General features: G+C 59.6%; 1 protein-coding gene across 1 annotated transcript in view; it reads right to left on the bottom strand.

Moving 5' to 3' along the window:
- The window catches only part of GLP1R (glucagon like peptide 1 receptor), a 35,064-nt gene that overhangs the window by 10,157 nt on the left and 4,812 nt on the right, over positions 1-20,095 (bottom strand). Inside the window, exons 2-7 of the mRNA XM_036248816.1 lie at positions 17,324-17,420; positions 16,561-16,668; positions 7,330-7,448; positions 6,906-7,012; positions 3,219-3,372; positions 1,307-1,466 (exon numbers count right to left, since the gene is read on the bottom strand). Of these exons, the coding sequence (XP_036104709.1) occupies positions 1,307-1,466; positions 3,219-3,372; positions 6,906-7,012; positions 7,330-7,448; positions 16,561-16,668; positions 17,324-17,420 (745 nt within the window). The remainder of the gene's footprint in view (positions 1-1,306; positions 1,467-3,218; positions 3,373-6,905; positions 7,013-7,329; positions 7,449-16,560; positions 16,669-17,323; positions 17,421-20,095) is intronic.

Below are 20,095 nucleotides of genomic sequence, written 5' to 3'. Positions count from 1 at the left end.
GTGGCCCAGCCTGCCCCCACCCTAGCTATCTGCAGGGTCTCCAGCTGCCCCGCCTGGCTGACTGCTCCACGGGATGAAGAGGTCTCGGAGGGCGGGAAGGCTCAGCAGGGAGTGGCGGGCCCTCGGGGCGCAGGGAGGGCAGGTGGGAACAGGAGCTGAGAGGAGAGTCCAGCCCACGGGCCCCTGTGCAGAGGCCGGAGCTTGCTCAGCTGGGCCAGCGGGGACTAGGGAGGGATACAGCGCAGGCTGGAGCACTGTGCGGGACAGGCAGCGGGGCCCAGAGCCTGGGACTCCGAGGCCCAGTTCCAGTGCCTGTCTGCCTGTCTACCTGCCTCTCGGCCCTGGTGCCTCACGACACGGATACACTAAAGCCCCCTTAGAGGTGCCCTTCCACAACGGGCGCCCAGGCAACCTGAGTGGCTTCGTGAGGGCTGGGCTGGACCAGGACAGCCTTGCAAAGGCCCAGGGGCAGGAGCCAGTACCGGTGGGACGGGGACTTCGAGGGAGGAGCATGGCTGGGACTGAGGTGGAAGCCCCTGGGAGTGGGGACAGCGGCGGTCACAGCAGCCCGAGTGCATGGATGGATGGAAGCGGGGGGGGGGGGGGGGGGGGGCTGTGGTGCAGGGGCAGGGCCAGGGGGAGGGGGGGCCGGACAGCAGGGCCCCCGCCGGCTCGCGGCTCCACCGGCTCCTGCTTCTGCTTTCCCGGCAGTGAGTGGGGGTCGCAGGCGCTGCTGCGGGGGTCCCATCCCCTCCCCATCCCACCCCTTTCTCATCAGAATCCCATGTGGCGAGAGGCAGAAGCACAACCAGAAATGTTCCAGCAAAAAAAAAGACACAGTGGTTCTCGGCAAACTTTTTTGGCCAGAACATTTCCCGCTGGGCTCCAGGCACATGCGCGGTCCACCCTTCCCTCAGCTGGCCCTTCTTCCCCTCAGGGTGTGACAGCGCCACAGCCCTCAGCCCCCCCCCCCCCAGGCCCAGCTCCCCGAGGGTCTTAGGAATAGAGGTCGAGGACAGTGCAGGGCTGCCAATGGCGTATGCGGCGGGTCTGGCCCGAGCGGAGGCCTCTGCTCCGTGCGGGGAGGGTTATGACAGGGAAGGAGGGTGAGCATGACCCCTGCAGTGTGTGCACAGCTCCATGGGCAGTCAGCCCTGTGCCCAGGAGAGTTCCCCAGGGAGCCCGCCCCTCGGCAGCAGTGTGTTCGAGGACCAAGCCGGCTTCCTGGGGGAGCCTGCAGGCAGCCGCTGGGTTCGGAGGGGCCAAGCCGCAGGTGGGGGCTGCGGTGAAGGGCGGCGGGCCTTACCCCAGCCTATGCTCAGGTAGAGCCGGAAGAGGCGCTGCTCGGAGAAGACGGAGAGGGCCAGCAGCGTGTACAGGTACACGCCCTCCACCAGGAGCCAGTAGTAGTTGGTCGCCACACAATAGTGCATGAGCAGGAACACCAGACGGCAGCCCAGAGAGTCCTGGGGGCAGAGGAAGAGTCCTCAGGGACACGGGCTCTGTCCCCTGCCTCCCGGGACCCCTCCCGCCCTCCCCAGCTGCTGGCCTGCCCTGGAGAATGTAGGGCAAGAGAGCTAACACCTTCACTAGTGCCGAGAACTTGACCTCTTGACCTGCTTCAGCTCCCTGAATCCTCACTATCCTGGGTGGAAGAAACTAGTATGATCCCCATTCAGGTAAGAAAACTGAAACTCAGAGATGTTCGGTGACTTGCCCAAAACCATATAGCTAGTAAGTGGCAGAGCTGAGACTCAAATCCAGGTCTGTCTTCAAAGACCACTCCCCTGTGTCAGAGAACTCCTTAGGACAGGGCCGGTCTCATTCCTGGGGTTCCCCAGGTGGACTGCCTCCCCCATCTGACTGGGGGACCCCTGGGTGGACTGCCTCCCCCATCTGACTGGGATCCCCATGGTGGACTGCCTCCCCCATCAGACTGGGGGACCCCTGGGTGGACTGCCTCCCCAACCAGACTGGGGGCCCCTGGGTGGACTGCCTCCCCAACCAGACTGGGGGCCCCTGGGTGGACTGCCTCCCCCATCAGACTGGGAGCCCCTGGGTGGACTGCTTCCCCTATCTGACTGGGATCCCCATGGTGGACTGCCTCCCCCATCAGACTGGGGGCCCCTGGGTGGACTGCCTCCCCCATCTGACTGGGATCCCCATGGTGGACTGCCTCCCCCATCAGACTGGGGGCCCCTGGGTGGACTGCCTCCTCAACCAGACTGGGGGCCCCTGGGTGGACTGCCTCCCCCATCAGACTGGGAGCCCCTGGGTGGACTGCCTCCCCCATCTGACTGGGATCCCCATGGTGGACTGCCTCCCCCATCAGACTGGGGGACCCCTGGGTGGACTGCCTCCCCAACCAGACTGGGGGCCCCTGGGTGGACTGCCTCCCCAACCAGACTGGGGGCCCCTGGGTGGACTGCCTCCCCCATCAGACTGGGAGCCCCTGGGTGGACTGCTTCCCCTATCTGACTGGGATCCCCATGGTGGACTGCCTCCCCCATCAGACTGGGGGCCCCTGGGTGGACTGCCTCCCCCATCTGACTGGGATCCCCATGGTGGACTGCCTCCCCCATCAGACTGGGGGCCCCTGGGTGGACTGCCTCCCCCATCAGACTGGGAGCCCCTGGGTGGACTGCCTCCCCCATCTGACTGGGATCCCCATGGTGGACTGCCTCCCCCATCAGACTGGGGGCCCCTGGGTGGACTGCCTCCCCCATCAGACTGGGGGCCCCTGGGTGGACTGCCTCCCCCATCTGACTGGGGGCCCCTGGGTGGACTGCCTCCCCCATCAGACTGGGGGCCCCTGGGTGGACTGCCTCCCCCATCAGACTGGGAGCCCCTGGGTGGACTGCCTCCCCCATCAGACTGGGGACCTCTGGGTGGACTGCCTCCCCCATCTGACTGGGGGCCCCTGGGTGGACTGCCTCCCCCATCAGACTGGGGGCCCCTGGGTAGACTGCCTCCCCCATCTGACTGGGGGCCCCTGGGTGGACTGCCTCCCCCATCAGACTGGGGGCCCCTGGGTGGACTGCCTCCCCAACCAGACTGGGGGCCCCTGGGTGGACTGCCTCCCCCATCAGACTGGGAGCCCCTGGGTGGACTGCCTCCCCCATCAGACTGGGGGCTCCCTGAGGATCAGGCCTGGGGGGGGGAGACCAGCCTTCAGCCACCACCCGTCCCCCCAGGCCCTTCCGGGACACGCCGCGCACCTGGTAGGAGAGCAGCACGTCCCACCGGTGCTGCTGGGCAGCCGTGCTGTACATCCACTTGAGGGACGCGTCCTTGACAAAGACGGACAGTGCTCGGAGGATGAAGGACGCAAACAGGTTCAGGTGGATGTAGTTCCGGGTGCAGTGCAGGTGTCTAGGAGAGACAGCAGGGCCCTTCCCTGGCAAGCTGGCCAAGAGTGCTGCTCCCCCTCCGGTTCCGGGGCTAGCACACACCTCAGGACGTTGGGCTCTGGGACTGTGCTCCTTCTTCCTTCCTCTGAGAAGGCCCTTCTTCCCCATGACCTTGAAAGTCCTTTTGTCTAATTCAAGTCCCGCCTCTCCCTGAAGCCTACCGCATGTGGCCGCTGCCACCCCCACCCCCATCCACACTCTGTGCATCTTCTACAGAGTCACCTGGGACCCACGGGGTTGACCGGTGAGGACCACTTCCCCCAACGGGGACTTGGCTTTGCGTCTCCATGACAGCCCACTCCATACATGCCTCCGGGCGGCCACCCAGAGCACGTGGTAAGAATTCAAAAGGTATGGACACACGTTCACTGCCCTTTGACATAAAAATGCAGGGCAGACTGGAAACACCGGACATTTCTTTACCTGATAAGAAATACCTACCCAAACTGGGAGCAAACCTCCTTCTTAACTGAAAAATTTTAGAAGCATTCCCTTTAAAATCAGAGAAAAAAAAAATATATCGTCCTTCTAGCCTTAAAAAGCTATTCACCACCTCTATTCAACACTGTACCACAGATCCTGGCCACAATAATGAGAACAGGGAACGTGTATAAGAACTGGGAAAAAAGCACAAAATTGTTATTATCTGTAGATGACAGATTATCTTCATAGAAAATCCAAACACTTGACATTAGGTTACTGACATGTATGTTTATGAACATCAGCAACAAGCAATTAAAAGTAAGTTTAAAAAAAATTAATTTGTGCCCTGACCAGTTTGGCTCAGCGGTTAGAGCGTCAGCTGCGGTTCTGAGAGTCCCGGGTTCGGTTCCCACTAAAGGAACATACCTCAGTTGCAGTTTGTCCCCGGCCCTGGTCGGGGTTGTGTGGGAGGCAGCCACTTGATGTGTCTCTCTCACATCGAAGTTTCTCTCTTTCTCTCCCTCCCTCCCTTCTCCCTCTCTGTCAAGATAAATACAAAAATGTCCTCTGGTGAGGATAAAAAATAAAAATAAAAAAAATTAATTTGTAATATTTTTAATTGCCAACCCAGAAATGTGCCATACAGAACGTGGGCAAGATTTCTATGAAGAATACAATAAAACTTGCTTAAAATCACTAAAGAAGATTTAAATTAATGAAAGATATACCACATTCATAGATAGACGCGCTCTTATAAGGAGGTCAAATCTCCCCATATTAATGGGTAAATTCAATATAGCTATAACAAAGATTCCAACAGTGTTGGTTTTTAACAAATGAAATTTAAAACTTTGTAAAGAAGAGCGAAGACCGACATCAGTCTAGCCAGTGGTTCTCAACCTTCCTGATACCATGACTCTTTAATACCATTCCTCATGTTGTGGTGACCCCCAACCATAAAATTATTTTTGTTGCTACTTCATAACTGTAATTTTGCTACTGTTACGTCTTAGGCGACCCCTGGGAAAGGGTCGTTCGACCCCCAAAGGGGTTGCGACCCACAGGTTGAGAACCACTGGCTAGACACTCCTAAAAAACCCCAAAGTAGGGGCCCGAGCTATCAGAGAACCAAGACCTTTAATGAATATTTAGTAGCTAAAGCACCATGGTTTTGGCAAAAGGACAAATGAATAGACCAACGAATAAGAAATCAGATGACAGAAACGGACCCAGCCGTAGATGACCCTTGCTGCCCGGCGGAGTGGGCACTGCAGACCAAGGGGGAAGAGTGGCTAGCAGTAAATGGTCCTGGGACAACTAACTGTATGCATGCATGGAAAATAAAATTAATCTTTATTTTTATCAGAAAAAAATAAATTCCAGGTACATCAAAGAGTCACAAGAGATGAGCAAAACTTATGACCCCAGCAGATAAGGAAAGAGTTCTCAAACAAGACCGTAACAACTTTTGGTCTTTGGAAAAAAATAAGTTTTAGAATCATTTGACAAAATTATTTTTGATCAATTGATAGCATTTATTGATCCATTTTGTTTATCGATAAAAACAGATAAATGAATATATTTCATTCTGTTAAAATTGACGTCTCCTGTGCATAAAGACACCTGAGTGAGTGAAAAAAATGAACCAAGGACTAAGAGAAGATATTTGCTGGTTTGATATCCGGAAAATCTAATGAATGCCTAAGGTAAAAATGAAAAAGGCAAATAAGCCTATAAAAAGTAAGCAATTCTACAAGCAAGCAATTCACAGAAGAAAACATAAAAAAAAAAAAATGTTGCTCTCTGGGAACCAGAGATATGTAAATTAAAATCATAACCAAATATTTCACACACTTTAGATTAGCAACAATTAGGTCTGAAAATACTAAACGGTGGTGAGGATATTAAGGGAAGGGAACTCTCATTTATTACTGGTGAGAGGGCAAACTGGTATGATCACTTTGGAGAGAAACTGAACAACACCTAATACATTTGCAGAAGCACACAGTACAGAGTAGGCTGTTACACTTGAGGCATGTGCCCCTGGAGAAATGTGCCAGGGATCACACTTTAGAAGGTTCATTGTAGCAAGGTTTATAACTCAGAAGAGAAAAACTCCCCATGTCCACTAAAAGGATAAGAGGTAAACTCTGCTAGATCACACAGTGGGGTGCAGAGTGGCGGTTAAAATGAATGGAGAACTACCTGTTGCCACGTAATGAGTCTCAAACATTGTTGGGCCAAAAATAACATTGCAGGAGAATATACGTCCAACATGTCCTCAGAAGTAAGCAAAACTCAAGCTATACATTTTTATAGATAGTTACAAATGTGCTAAAAGTATAGAGAGACACGGGGACTAAAAGCAGCCCCATTAGGGGTTCCCTCTGGGGGGACGGGAGTGAGCGCTACCCTGGAAAGCGTAACTGCGTTTCCCCGGCTGGGTGGTGCACGCACGGTGATCACAGTATCAGCCACTGTATTTTTGAATCACTGAAATGCTTCATAATAAAGTGCATTCCTTGAGTGACTGCATTTATTGAGCTGACTGTGTGCCCAGGGGGACAGGAGGAATGCCCCTCTGCTGTCCCAGCCCCCCGGCCCACCCCAAGTGCAGAGGGAGAGGGAGAACCTGGTACCCTGGAAGGATGGCTCATCTAGGAAGAGCTGCCCTCGGGGCTGGCTGACGACTCCGCAGGGAGCAGAGCTCTGCTCCTGAGGTCTTGTCTAGCTGTACTGAACTCCGGACTATCTGAGTTACACATGCTCACCGGGGAGGACTTCCCTTCATTCTACCACCCACTGTTACGGTCTGGGGGTGCTCTGTGTGTGAGCGTGTGGTGTTGGTTTTTCCTTTTGTGCAGTGTTATATGCACACATTTGCATAGTAGAGATTAGACTGAGTACACAGCGTCGTAGCCCATGTTTGCAGCCTCACATTCGAGGGTGTGGGCTCTCTGGAGACTTCTTAAGAGAAGTCTGCTGTGTTGTTCCTTTGGTTTGGTGCCTGTCCTCTGTCTGGGGGCAGAGCGGGTTGGGGTGAGGCGGCCCCTCTGGGCCCGGCCCCCTTACCTGAACCTGAGGAGGATGGCCGAGGCGATGACCAGGGCAGAGAAGGAGAGCGCGTAGCCCACCGTGTAGATGATGTAAAGGGACAGGTGCTGGTCCTCCAGGTAGCTCTGTGTGCGCACAGGGACACAGTGTACATGGGGCACCCCAAGCCCTCCTCCCCCACATCCTTCTTTCCCAGGGGACCCCAGAACTAAGGAAGAGAATAACCTCGGGCGATGGTCTCCAGATTTCTAGGACCCCGGTCCAAGGCCAGAGGTGGACACGCACCACCTCCGTCCAGAAAGCCTGGTGTGCAAAGCCCCACCGGCGCGGGTGGATGAGACGACCACAGCCCAGCCCCCACCTGCGCGCCCAGGGACCCTGCTCCAGTGAAGCTGGGATCCTACTGCCCCTTTCTGGCCCGGAGCCCCCATCTGCAACTCACTCTGTCCCCTCCCTTGGACTCTGCGCATTCCGACAGGTCCCTCCAGGGCAGGCTGGAGTTGTCCTTGTGCAGCCACAGGCCATCAGCTGTGCAGAACTGGTACACGTGACCCTGCAGCACTGGGGGAGACACTGGGAGCTGAGCCCTGGCCCCGGCCTCTGTTCCTCTGCACCCGGGGGCTCACAGTGCTCCCCCAGGACTGACCTGCGGAGTTAGTAACACCTCTTACACACACACACACACACACACACACACACACATGCGTGCGCGGGCACGGGCCTTCCTGCCCTGCCATATGCCAATTTGGCCCAGGGACAGGAAAGGCGGTCACTCAGGTGTGGGCCACCCACCCCGCCCTCAGCCTCTCCTCCTGGCTCCGCTGCTCTGCAGTCCCAGGAAGCCTGGTCTCTGGGAGGAGCCGGCTCCGGCCCATTGCCATGTCCCCGTCCCCATCCTCCAGTCACAGCATTGCAAGGCCTGCTGGGGACCAGCAGTGGCCATGACAGCCACCCGCTGTAACTTCTGACTCTCAGGACTCAGTGCCCACCCACCCCCCAACACTCCGGGGATAGAGCAGACCTGGAAACAGTGGGCAGGGGGCAGCTAAGAGGGAGGGAGAAACACACTCCTGTCCTCGGGGAGCCCAGTCTGAGGGGACATGGCCCCGTCCTCAGGGAGCCCAGTCTGAGAGGGACATGGCCCCGTCCTCAGGGAGCCCAGTCTGAGGGGGACACGGCCTGTCCTCAGGGAGCCCAGTCTGAGGGGGACACGGCCCCGTCCTCGGGGAGCCCAGTCTGAGAGGGACATGGCCCCGTCCTCAGGGAGCCCAGTCTGAGGGGGACACGGCCCCGTCCTCGGGGAGCCCAGTCTGAGGGGGACATGGCCCCGTCCTCAGGGAGCCCAGTCTGAGGGGGACACGGCCTGTCCTCAGGGAGCCCAGTCTGAGGGGGACACGGCCCCGTCCTCAGGGAGCCCAATCTGAGGGGGACACGGCCCCGTCCTCAGGGAGCCCAGTCTGAGAGGGACATGGCCCTGTCCTCAGGGAGCCCAGTCTGAGGGGGACACGGCCCCGTCCTCAGGGAGCCCAATCTGAGGGGGACACGGCCCCGTCCTCAGGGAGCCCAATCTGAGGGGGACACGGCCCCGTCCTCAGGGAGCCCAGTCTGAGGGGGACATGGCCCTGTCCTCAGGGAGCCCAGTCTGAGGGGACACGGCCCCGTCCTCAGGGAGCCCAATCTGAGGGGACACGGCCCCGTCCTCAGGGAGCCCAATCTGAGGGGGACACGGCCCCGTCCTCAGGGAGCCCAGTCTGAGAGGGACATGGCCCTGTCCTCAGGGAGCCCAGTCTGAGAGGGACATGGCCCTGTCCTCAGGGAGCCCAGTCTGAGGGGGACACGGCCCCGTCCTCAGGGAGCCCAGTCTGAGGGGACACGGCCCCGTCCTCAGGGAGCCCAATCTGAGGGGGACACGGCCCCGTCCTCAGGGAGCCCAGTCTGAGAGGGACACGGCCCCGTCCTCGGGGAGCCCAGTCTGAGGGGGACATGGCCCCGTCCTCAGGGAGCCCAGTCTGAGGGGGACATGGCCCCGTCCTCAGGGAGCCCAGTCTGAGGGGGACATGGCCCCGTCCTCAGGGAGCCCAGTCTGAGGGGACACGGCCTGTCCTCAGGGAGCCCAGTCTGAGGGGGACATGGCCCCGTCCTCAGGGAGCCCAGTCTGAGGGGGACATGGCCCCGTCCTCAGGGAGCCCAGTCTGAGGGGACACGGCCCCGTCCTCAGGGAGCCCAGTCTGAGGGGGACATGGCCCCGTCCTCGGGGAGCCCAGTCTGAGGGGGACACGGCCCCGTCCTCAGGGAGCCCAGTCTGAGGGGGACATGGCCCCGTCCTCGGGGAGCCCAGTCTGAGGGGGACATGGCCCCGTCCTCGCGGAGCCCAGTCTGAGGGGACACGGCCTGTCCTCAGGGAGCCCAGTCTGAGGGGGACATGGCCCCGTCCTCAGGGAGCCCAGTCTGAGGGGGACATGGCCCCGTCCTCAGGGAGCCCAGTCTGAGGGGACACGGCCCCGTCTTCAGGGAGCCCAATCTGAGGGGGACACGGCCCCGTCCTCAGGGAGCCCAGTCTGAGGGGGACACGGCCCCGTCCTCGGGGAGCCCAGTCTGAGGGGGACATGGCCCCGTCCTCGCAGAGCCCAGTCTGAGGGGACACGGCCTGTCCTCAGGGAGCCCAGTCTGAGGGGGACACGGCCTGTCCTCAGGGAGCCCAGTCTGAGGGGGACATGGCCCCGTCCTCAGGGAGCCCAGTCTGAGGGGGACACGGCCTGTCCTCGGGGAGCCCAGTCTGAGGGGGACATGGCCCCGTCCTCGCAGAGCCCAGTCTGAGGGGACACGGCCTGTCCTCAGGGAGCCCAGTCTGAGGGGACACGGCCCTGTCCTCGCAGAGCCCAGTCTGAGGGGACATGGCCCCGTCCTCAGGGAGCCCAGTCTGAGGGGGACACGGCCCCGTCCTCGCAGAGCCCAGTCTGAGGGGACACGGCCCCGTCCTCAGGGAGCCCAGTCTGAGGGGGACACGGCCCCGTCCTCAGGGAGCCCAGTCTGAGGGGGACACGGCCCCGTCCTCGCAGAGCCCAGTCTGAGGGGACACGGCCCCGTCCTCAGGGAGCCCAGTCTGAGGGGGACACGGCCCCGTCCTCAGGGAGCCCAGTCTGAGGGGGACACGGCCCCGTCCTCGGGGAGCCCAGTCTGAGGGGGACACGGCCCCGTCCTCAGAGAGCCCAGTCTGAGGGGGACATGGCCCCATCCTCAGGGAGCCCAGTCTGAGGGGGACACGGCCCCGTCCTCAGGGAGCCCAGTCTGAGGGGACACGGCCCCGTCCTCAGAGAGCCCAGTCTGAGGGGACATGGCCCCGTCCTCAGGGAGCCCAGTCTGAGGGGGACATGGCCCCGTCCTCGCAGAGCCCAGTCTGAGGGGACACGGCCTGTCCTCAGGGAGCCCAGTCTGAACGAGGAAGGAAGCACATTTCCTGGCTTTACCAAAACTCTCATAGAAAAATCAAAACCGTGGTCAGAGGGGCAGAGCACAGACGGACCAGGCGAGGGACCAGCCCCAGGAGCGCTCGCCCTCATTCACGCGGGCCGGGCGCCTGGACACTGGGGCAGCCCCGATGCCACACTGTCCGCCCCCAGAGAGGGCGGGTGGCTTGTGGCCCCAGGTTTGCTGGGAGGCCACGAAAGGAGATAAAGGGTTACTCGGTCCTTGCGTGAGAATAAGTCTGACCCCAGGGCCAGGAAACTGGGGACTCAATGGGGCAGGGTGGGGGAGCCGTAGTATAGGGGATCAAGGCGAGAAGCTGGAACCAGGACACATTTTAAAAGATTTAAAAGTTCTAAAGGACTAAAAGATTTTAAAGACCGGCTTCCGCAGCTGTTGGGGAGGAGCCATGAGGGCGAGAGAAGGGAGGAGCCCGGAGGCTCTGGGGGCTGGCTGGCTGGTTTGCAGGTGTCAGGCGGAATAAGAGCCCTGTCTGTGGGGGTGTCGCCTGCCCCAGGGCCTACACCGCTGGGCCCAGCAGGGACACAGCCGCCAGGACAGGGGCTCTATTTCACAGTCACAACCCTCCCACCCGGCCTAATGTGCAGACCTTCCCCTGTCGGGCACCTGCAGGCCAGTCAGTCGGACCCGTGTCCCCCCTGACGCTGACCGCCAGTCCTCAGGGCGGCCTCCCTGCCGCCTCCTCTCCTGTCTCCTGCTCCTGTCCTAAGCAAACCCTGACCCAGGTGCCCCTTCGGGAGACAGGTATCTGCAACGCCGGAGGTAAGTCAGCTCGCAGCATCGCTCCTTCTAGAAGGCCCTGTGACGTCACCTGGGAGAGGACCGGGCTGTGGTCCTCAGCCTTCCTGAGGCCGCGACCCTTTAATGCAGTTCCTCATGTTGTGCTGACCCCCAACCATAAAATTATTTTTGTTGCTACTTCATAACTGTAATTTTGCTACTGTTACGTCTTAGGCGACCCCTGGGAAAGGGTCGTTGGACCCCCAGGCTGAGAACGGTGCCTGAGAGCCTAGAGGCGGGACCTCTGGCAGCTGGAAGGACCCGTCTCACGCCCAGTGCGCTGATGAGCACAGTCGGGCGGGGCAGGGAAGGGGACTGACGGGTGTGGTGTCTCAGGACCCCTAAGGCGGACGCCTGCAATTCTTCCCCAAGGTCAAGCCCTATCTGGCCCACCAGGGGGTAACCCGGAGCAGCGAGGGCATCTGGCTGACCCCACGGTGAGTGAGACTGGCATCTGAGCCTCCTCTGCCAGCTCGTTTGGGGTGAGAAAAGAGGGAGGCACAGGGGCCAGAGGAAGGGAGAGGGCACAGCCATGGGGCACAAACCGTCAAACCGCCATTCGCCCCGCGCTCGGCCGAGGCAGTGGGGCTGCCCACTCGGCTGCGGGTGCCTGCCCGGCCCACCCCTTCTCACAGCCGCCCCCAGGCTGCGCACTCACGGGCTGTTTGAACACCCGCTGTACGCCTGCCACCTCGGAGCCGCACAGCCACCTGACAAGGCAGGCACAGTTACCCGCCTCACGGGTGGAGAACGGAGTCTCGAAGAGGCCAGCGACCTGCCCAAGTTCAGCCGGACGCAGCAGCGTCAGGACTCAGAGCCCCTGCTCCTCGCCTCCCAAAGGGAACAGCACACTCGCTGCTGACAGTCAGCCGTGGCCGTGTGCCATTTCTCCTCTGCCCTCCCGCGCTTGGCTTGGCCGGCACTCGGCGTCCTCCCAGCAGGTCCTCTGGCCACTGCGGACCCCCAGCGGGCTGCACCGCCCCGGGCCCTCTGCTCGGGGCCAGCGGGGGACGGGAGGCGGCAGGTGCCCGGATGTGAGTGTCAGGGATTACTGCGTCCCAGAGAGAGGCCGTATGAGTGCGGCTGTCAATTATCCGTCCCCTTCAGCAAATATTAAAAGCCAGGGCTGGTTCCTGGCTGGGCTGTGGTCCCCAGACACCCACCTTGGCTGGGGCAGCGCGTCCAGGCACAGCTCTATCTGGCCCCGGAGCTGCTGCTAAGTCAGCCACGGGCTTGGCTCCCGTCTCGTCAACACCAGGAGGCAGCGGGCCGCATGCCAGAGGCCCAGGGATATTTCATTAAGTCAGACCTTGGTGTTGGAAATAAAACCCCCAATTAAACACTCCCCCTCCCGGAACTGCAGCGGCGCCTGCAATCAGGCTCTGGGCGCCGTCCACGTGGACGTGGGCACTCGGGCCGCGGAGAGCTGCTCATGCGCCCATTAGCTCCTGCACCCTGGCAGCGGCAGCCAGCAAGGGCGGCCAGAGCTGCGATCCTGGGAGGGTGGTCACAGGCCCCCCAAAGTGCTGGAATGCAGACCAAAGGCAGGGCTCGCACTGGAGGCCTCAGGAGGGGCTCAGCTTCTGAACTGCACAGACTCAAGTTCAAATCCTGGTTCTGCCTCCACTTGCTCAGGGACTTTGAGCAGATGTCCCCGGGTCTCAGTGTCCTCATTTGTATATGGAACCATAATGAAAGCCCAGGTCTGCAGTGTGAGGACTAGGAGGTGAAGCGTGTGTCACGCTGGGGCCTAGGGGCCTTCCACACACGGTCACAGCGGAAGCCCTGCTGCTGCTCCCATCCCAGTTTCCCCAAGGGCACCCCTGGACTGAGGCCGGCTGGCCAGACTCCCCCAAAGCCGAGCGCAGTCTCTGTCTCCCTCGGCAACCCCAGCCTGGGAGCCCGGACAGCTCCCACGCTCGACATCACTCACGGGAGGCACCTGTCAGAGTTTCCAAGACTCTGAGTGACAGGCTATTTTAAAAACATTTTACGACTCTCATATAATTAGAACTAAGCTAACAAACAGGTAGAGATGGGAGGGCAAACAGCTAATGAGGCCAGAGTGATTGTAATGAGCAGATCAGCTGTCTGTGGGTAAACGGAGGCGGACGGGGAGCCCTCGGGCGGCGGCAGGCTCTCGGAAGCCACTCCAGCCTTCTGGTTTAGAGAAAACCTTGTAGTCACCAAGCATCTCCTTTGAACACTGTTCTTCCTGACTCGCCTGCTCTTGCCGTCTCCATGAGACCTAGAGTCCCCGATTCTGAATCAGAGGGGTCCGAATTCCTGCGTGGGCTTCTCTGGGACACTGTGCAGGCCTGAGGCCGGGCCCCATCTCCAAGGGGTGCCTGGATGTTCTCCCTCCCCACAGGGTCCCCCTTCCCCCTTCTCCAATTACCTCTTCTTTCAGGCCTGGCCCCACGTCACCTCTCTGTGGGAACCATACCCCAGGCAGAAGAGGTGTCTCTGACCCCCCCCAAGCACACTTCTTGGGCCGCTGAGCTGACCCCTTCAGCCCCATCGTGAGGGGGTCCCCCTTCTCCCCACAAAAACACACACTCAGATTCCTAGCTCCTCACACAGACCGAATCCACGTGTCCGGTAGTTGTTTTGTATTTAATTCCTTCTCTACTCACTTGTTCCTCTGCCCTGCTCTGCACCCCGGAGGCTGAGGCCTGGGCCAGCATCACTCGGGCTCTCTGACCTCTCCTGGGCTTGACAAACGGGAGGAACAGGAGAAGGTGGGAGGGCGGAAGGAGAGAGCGGGGGTATCTCTCCCGGCTCCTTCCTGCCTGGACTCGGAGGCTCTGCGGTGGCGTCAGCCCTGCTGGGTGGCCTCTCTGTCACCGTGGCCTCCAGCTGTCATCAGAGTCTCGCAGCCCCGCTCCTGTCCCACCCGAGTCTAGGGATGCTAAGTTGTAGTCCTTGGTGCCCCTCACACCTCCATTGGCCCCTTGGCCCTGCCCAGCTTCTGTAAGTGACCGCATCACCAAGTTCTCTTTGAATTCCCAGCTGAGTGGGTTTTCTGCCAAGACCCTGCCTGACACACCCCCCTCCCTTCTGCCTACCCCTGAACCCCTGCTCACAGGCCACTCTGATCCGCCCAGGGAAGACCCAGAACTGCCCCTTTCCTGCATCCACATGCCCTGGGTGGGGGTGAGGGGAGCCCCCAGTGCCAGCCTCTGCCCAGGCGACAGCCAGGACAGGCCAGAGCCACACTCTCGCTGCGGGAGCCTGGGGTGGGTGACCCTGCGGATCCCAGCTCGGGGAGGGGAGGGGAGGGGAGGCAGTGACTCTGAGTGTCACAGGCCTGATTGGCGAGGTGAGTCAGGCAGGGGTGGAGGCTGCAGGGCCGTTATCTCCGTGTAGAAAGCAATAAAACTGTTCGCTCATAAACGGGCACCACCAGGACCTATTTCCTGCTCAAATAAAATTAAAGGTGATGGATGGAGCCAAGAGCAGCAGGCAGAGCTGGGGGCGGCTTAGTGCTGAGTGATGGGCCCTGTCCTGCACCTGGCTCCGGGGGGTCTAGAGCCGGGCTGGCCCAGCAGCCAGTCCCGAACCTTTGGGAGGCAGGGGAAGTGCAGGGAGGCAGGAGGTGGGGAGGGAAGTGGGGTGGGTGAAAAAAACGAACAGCAACCTTTTTACAGGAACATGCAATCCTCCCAACACCCCCATCACCTGGCTCTATCTCATGTCCCAGGTGAGCCAGCTGAGGCACAGAGAGGTCCGAGGATTCGCTCAGGCTCACACAGCCGCTCGGAGCATCGGCAAGCAGAACCACTAGCTTGTAAGACGCAGCTCCTTCATCTCCAGAGAGCGGCAGGCAGCTCCCTGCCCTCCCTGAGGCTGTGCCCAGCCAGCAGCGGCCCAGGCCCCTCACTGCCTCCATGCCCGGGAACACATATGCACACACATGCACATGCACACACACTCAAGGAAGCCTGGTGTGGTGATTAAACACACTGACTCTAAACCAGACTCCTGAGTCCTGGGTCTATTTACAAGCTGCGTGAGCTTGGAAAAGTCATTTAGCATCTCTGCGCCTCGGTTTCTGCCTCTGTAAAATGGGAAGATAATCAGAGACTGGCCTCCTAGGGTTGTTGTGAGATTAAATGAGTTCAGGTATGTAAAGTGCTCACACAGGCCACTCCGTCTGTGTGAAGAAGTCTGTGTGAAGGCCACTCCGCCTGCCTGTTCCCGGCTCCAGGCTCCCTGGGCACCTCGGGGTGAGTGGGTGTCCTGGGAGGGTGGGGAGGACAGAGCCTCTTTAGGACTCCTGCTGGGGCTTCATATGATGTCAGTCCTGAGCTCTGAGGGAAGCATGCCAGGCCCTGCAGGGGCCCTGATGTTCTGCTAAGGAGCTGCCTCCTCCAGGAAGACCCCTGGCTTCCCACGGTATGACCTCCTTTTCACACTTGCTTCTGGACTGGCTCCTGCCTGGTCTCAGGTTCCTCGGAGCAGTGGCTAAGATCACAGGCTGGGTTCGAACCCTGGCTCCGCCATTTACCAGATCATTGGAGCTGGTGGCTTAAGCTTGCTGGGACCTCAGTTTCCTCATCTGGACAAGAAGCATAACCAGGGGGTAGTGGTAAAGATGAAACGAACACCATGCTTTCAGGCAACATTTGGCGCATAGTAGGTTCTCGATAAATAGCAGCGATTGTTATAATCATTGTTATAAGAGAGTGCCTTTTCTCCCCTTACTGAGACTGAACACCTTGAGCCACAGTGCTTGTCTCCTGTGAGCCTCCGTGACATGGGGTAGGGGTGGGGGCGCATTAACTACCCCCCCGTCAGAGCTCCCCCTGCAGCCTCTGTAGGTCTCTGTGCTCCAGTGACCCTCTCTCACTATCCGGCCCCCCCTTCCTAGTGCAGGGTGACCCCTGAGACAGCAGTGAGCTGGGGAGGGCCTGCCGGTGCCCTGAGCACTGTTCCCATTGGGGTCACCTGCCCAGTGAAGCCCTGAAGAGTGAGGAGGTGGCTAGGTGCCACTACCAGGTACAGGGCACCCACAGAACCCATCACACACACACACATACATACATACACACACACACATACTTACACATACATCAAAGCAATGACACCTCTGGGTAATGCCCCTCCCGGAAACCCAGGACCTGTTTCCACCTGACTCCTTTCTGACTACTGAATGAGGGGCTCCCATTTCTTTCTGAAGTCAGACGTACACTTCCCCTAACCCCACCGGCCAGCGCAGGCCTCAGGCCCAGGGGACACCCGACACCCCACCCCGTCCCCAAGGCGAGAGGCAGACCACTCCCAGGGAGGCCTGAAGAGCTCCTGGGGTGAGGAAGGCTGTGCCCAGTGGAAAGGAAGCAGCATGCACCCCACCCAGCTCGACCTGGACGGGGAAGGTGATCCATGTGCGGGGGAGGGGACTCACCACTGTCGGCCCAGGGCAGGTACCAGGGGCAGCTGACATTCACGAAGGAGTCAGGTGGCCCGTCTGGCCAGCAGGCATAGCCGTCAAAGGTCCGGTTGCAGAACAGGCCTGGGTGCAGGGGAAGAGTCCTGAGTCCGGTCTGAGCAAGGCACTTCCCCACGGGGCTGGCGGGGCAGGACCCTGCGCTGGGCACTCACTGTGTGCCAGCACTTCACCCACCCGGCAGGTGCCCCGCAAGCAAACGCGGCCACTTGGTGGCAGTGGGACTTGGAGCAGGCCGCTTCCTGTCTGTCCCCTCATTTGTAAGACGGGGGTAACCCGGTTGCACAGGCCTCGAGGGACAAGAGTGTGTGTGTGTAGGTGACCCAAGCACGGTGCGTGCTCCATAAACAGTCCCCGTGGGCCTCTTCTTAAGTCACACCTGGCAGGTGAGGGGAGACGGTCGCTCGCACGACTGTTACAATCTTCGTAAGGTCACTGTGTTGTGATCGCAGGATCCAGATTTGAACCCAGGCCCACCAGTCTCCTAAGCCCCCCCAACCACGTATTCTTCTAGATCCGCGGGTCGGCCGCCAGCCCCTGCCCGGCCGGAAGTGCCGAGGACACAGAAAGGAGCGGCCAGGTCCTTGCTCCCGAGGGGCCCATGCGGGACAAGGGGGTACCCAGCAAGCCAGCGCCCCAGAGTGCAGGGCGCATGCAGCCCCCTAGAGGGGGGACGCCCACCGGGCCTCTCGGTCAGCTGGGGGGGCCCCCAGGGACCCACCTGTGGCTGGGGCTGGCACCTCCTCCAGGAAGCGCTGGCACTGCTGTTGATATTCTTGCCATTTCTGCACCGTCTCCGAGAGGGACACGATGGCACCCTGGGGGGAGGGGGAAATGGGGGCCCTTTGGTTCCAGTCTACCTCTCTTCTAACCCCCACCCCAACACACTTGGTTTCTTGACGTCCAGGGGACCTTAGAGCACCAAACTCCGCCAGGCGTTGGCATCTCCGAGAAGGGGAGGGGACAGGTGGCTTTGGAGGGACGCTGTTCGGTCTCTGTCCCCCCAGGGGGCTGTACCCAGTGGGATGTGTAGCAGTGCCCAGCAAGCATCTACTGACTTGATGCTGTTGGGGGAGGAGTGGGGAGGGGGAGGGGAGAGTGTGTGTCAATCACGGTCTCACCCGAGACCTAGGACAGGATTCCTGAGAACCTGGCTTTGTGTCTGCCCGACTCCTCTCCCGGGTGCCCGGCAGCCTGCCTACAGAATCCTCACACTTTCAACCCTTCCAGAAGGGGAAATGCAGGCCCAAAGTGAGAGAGGGACTCGGTCAAGGTCACACAGCACCCCAAGGGGCAGAGCTAAGGCTAGGCCCTGGAGTCCCCCAGATCAGTCATTGTGCAGGATACTAGGGCGCTCCGGGTGCGGTGGGAGTCAATCCACAGAGCCTGGTACTTCGATTCCTTCTGCACAAAGCAAAAAACGTGGGGGCTTGGGGGTGTGGGGGGGACAGCACTACCCAGCAGGCTCCCCTTTTAACATAACAACACAGGTCACACATTCAGTTCAGCTTCCACCAACAGGAGGGGGAGGAGTCGTGAGGACCTGGGTGAAGGAGTCAGGAAAGTTCCAGAACTCTGGGATCAGGCCTGTAATGGGAGGGGTCCCCCATCTGTGATGAGGGTAATATGAGCTTCAATTTTCTGGTAAGTTAACAGAACTGGCCTTTTAGCACGAAGACCCAGGGGGACCCACCCAAATGAGGATGCTCCCTTCCAAACATTCCATCTACTTCCTTGAGATGCGTCTTGGGACTGTGTTTCTTTGTTTTTTAATTTGTGTTTTTTTTCCTGGACAGGCTTAAGATTATACATACTTCTCATGTGGCAGCTGCAGATGCTGAAATGACCAGGGAGCCCGTGGATAAAGTTTAGGACCTATACATAATTTAAAACAAAAATTCACTTTGTGAATTCCCAACAATAGACCTGTGCGTGTCTTTGGAAATGGCGTGTCTTTGGAAGCTGGCACTGCTGACTGGCGGTGCCCCGGCACGGACTGGGTCTGGATTCTGAGTGCTGCTGCGCACGGTGGTCGCGCTAAGCCCTGGTTGAGACACCCCCATAAAACACACAGGTCGTGGGCTGGTCCCGGCCCCACAGGAAGCCCCAGGGAGAGGACCCAGCTCCTGGAGCCCACATTCCCGGAGTCCGTGTGCTCAGGCCGTGTGGGCTACCTGAAGGATGGTGCTCTTCTGAGGGCCAAGTTCAAGTGTATTTGTCAAATAAATAAATACAGTGATCGAGGAACAGCCTCAGCGACAGCGACAGCGACAGCGGGGGCGGGACTGCGGCCGCAGTGGAGGGGCCGGTACCGTGTTCCCTGGAGCCAGGCCTGGTGATCACCGCCCTCCGAACCCCTTTGCTCCTGCTCCCGGCTCCTGACTGCAGCCGGAGCCACCGCGGTGGGAGGGCGGAGGGCTGGGAGGCTTCCCGTGGCCTCTCCTTCTAGGAGGAAAGCAGGCAGGAAGCAAGGTCACTGCTGGGAACTGGGGCAGAAGGTGTGTCTGGCCAGGGGGTAGGGACAAGGAAGCCCATACGAACCAGAAGGCTCAGGATGGGGGTGGGGTTAAAGCTAAGGTCAGCACCGTGAAGGCCAGCCTGGCCACCTGAGACAGCGTCACGACACAGGCAGCCCTGGCCCCTGCTGTCTTCAGACTGGGCTCCCCGAGGACAGGGCCGTGTCCCCTCAGACTGGGCTCCCCGAGGACAGGGCTGTGTCCCCCTCAGACTGGGCTCCCCGAGGACAGGGCCGTGTCCCCTCAGTCTGGGCTCCCCGAGGATGGGGCCGTGTCTCCCTCAGACTGGGCTCCCTGAGGACGGGGCCATGTCCCCTCAGACTGGGCTCCCTCAGGACGGGGCCATGTCTCCCTCAGACTGGGCTCCCCAAGGACGGGGCCGTGTCCCCTCAGACTGGGCTCCAGTTATAAGATGAATAAGTTATGAGGATGTGATGTACAGCACAGGGAATATAATCAATAATATCGTTAACAGCCCTGTACACTGGACTTACGGTGGTGATCATGTCATAAGGTATATAAATGTTTAGTATATCTATAGATATATTAATATATAAATGTTTATGTTGTACACCTGAAACTAATATAATATTGTCTGTCAATTATAATTAAAATAAGTTTAAATAAATAAAATGCTATGATCACACACAGACAAATAAGAGCAGGGCTGTGTCTCCCCCCAGATAGAGCTTCCTGACACGGGGGTCCTGCTAACTTCCCGCACCCGCTCAGGGTCTCCAAGTACTGCCCCCCCCCCAGATCACACTACTGGGCCTCCTGCCCCCCACACCTGGTGTCAGGAAGCCTACCGTGCCAGGCTGGGTGGTGGTGCGGGGTGGGCGGGCATGGGAGCAGGAGGGGTAGGACCCAGCTCTGGGAGGGGCGGGTCACCGCTTTGCAGAACAGGACTGAGGCGGCGGTGGTGGCCGAGCTTCAGGAGTAACTCGGGCCAGGCTCAGTACAGACCCCAGACTCCT

Source organism: Molossus molossus, unplaced genomic scaffold, assembly GCF_014108415.1.
Source record: "Molossus molossus isolate mMolMol1 unplaced genomic scaffold, mMolMol1.p scaffold_m16_p_8, whole genome shotgun sequence".
Taxonomy (NCBI): domain Eukaryota; kingdom Metazoa; phylum Chordata; class Mammalia; order Chiroptera; family Molossidae; genus Molossus; species Molossus molossus.
This window is presented reverse-complemented; position numbering and strand designations above follow the sequence as displayed.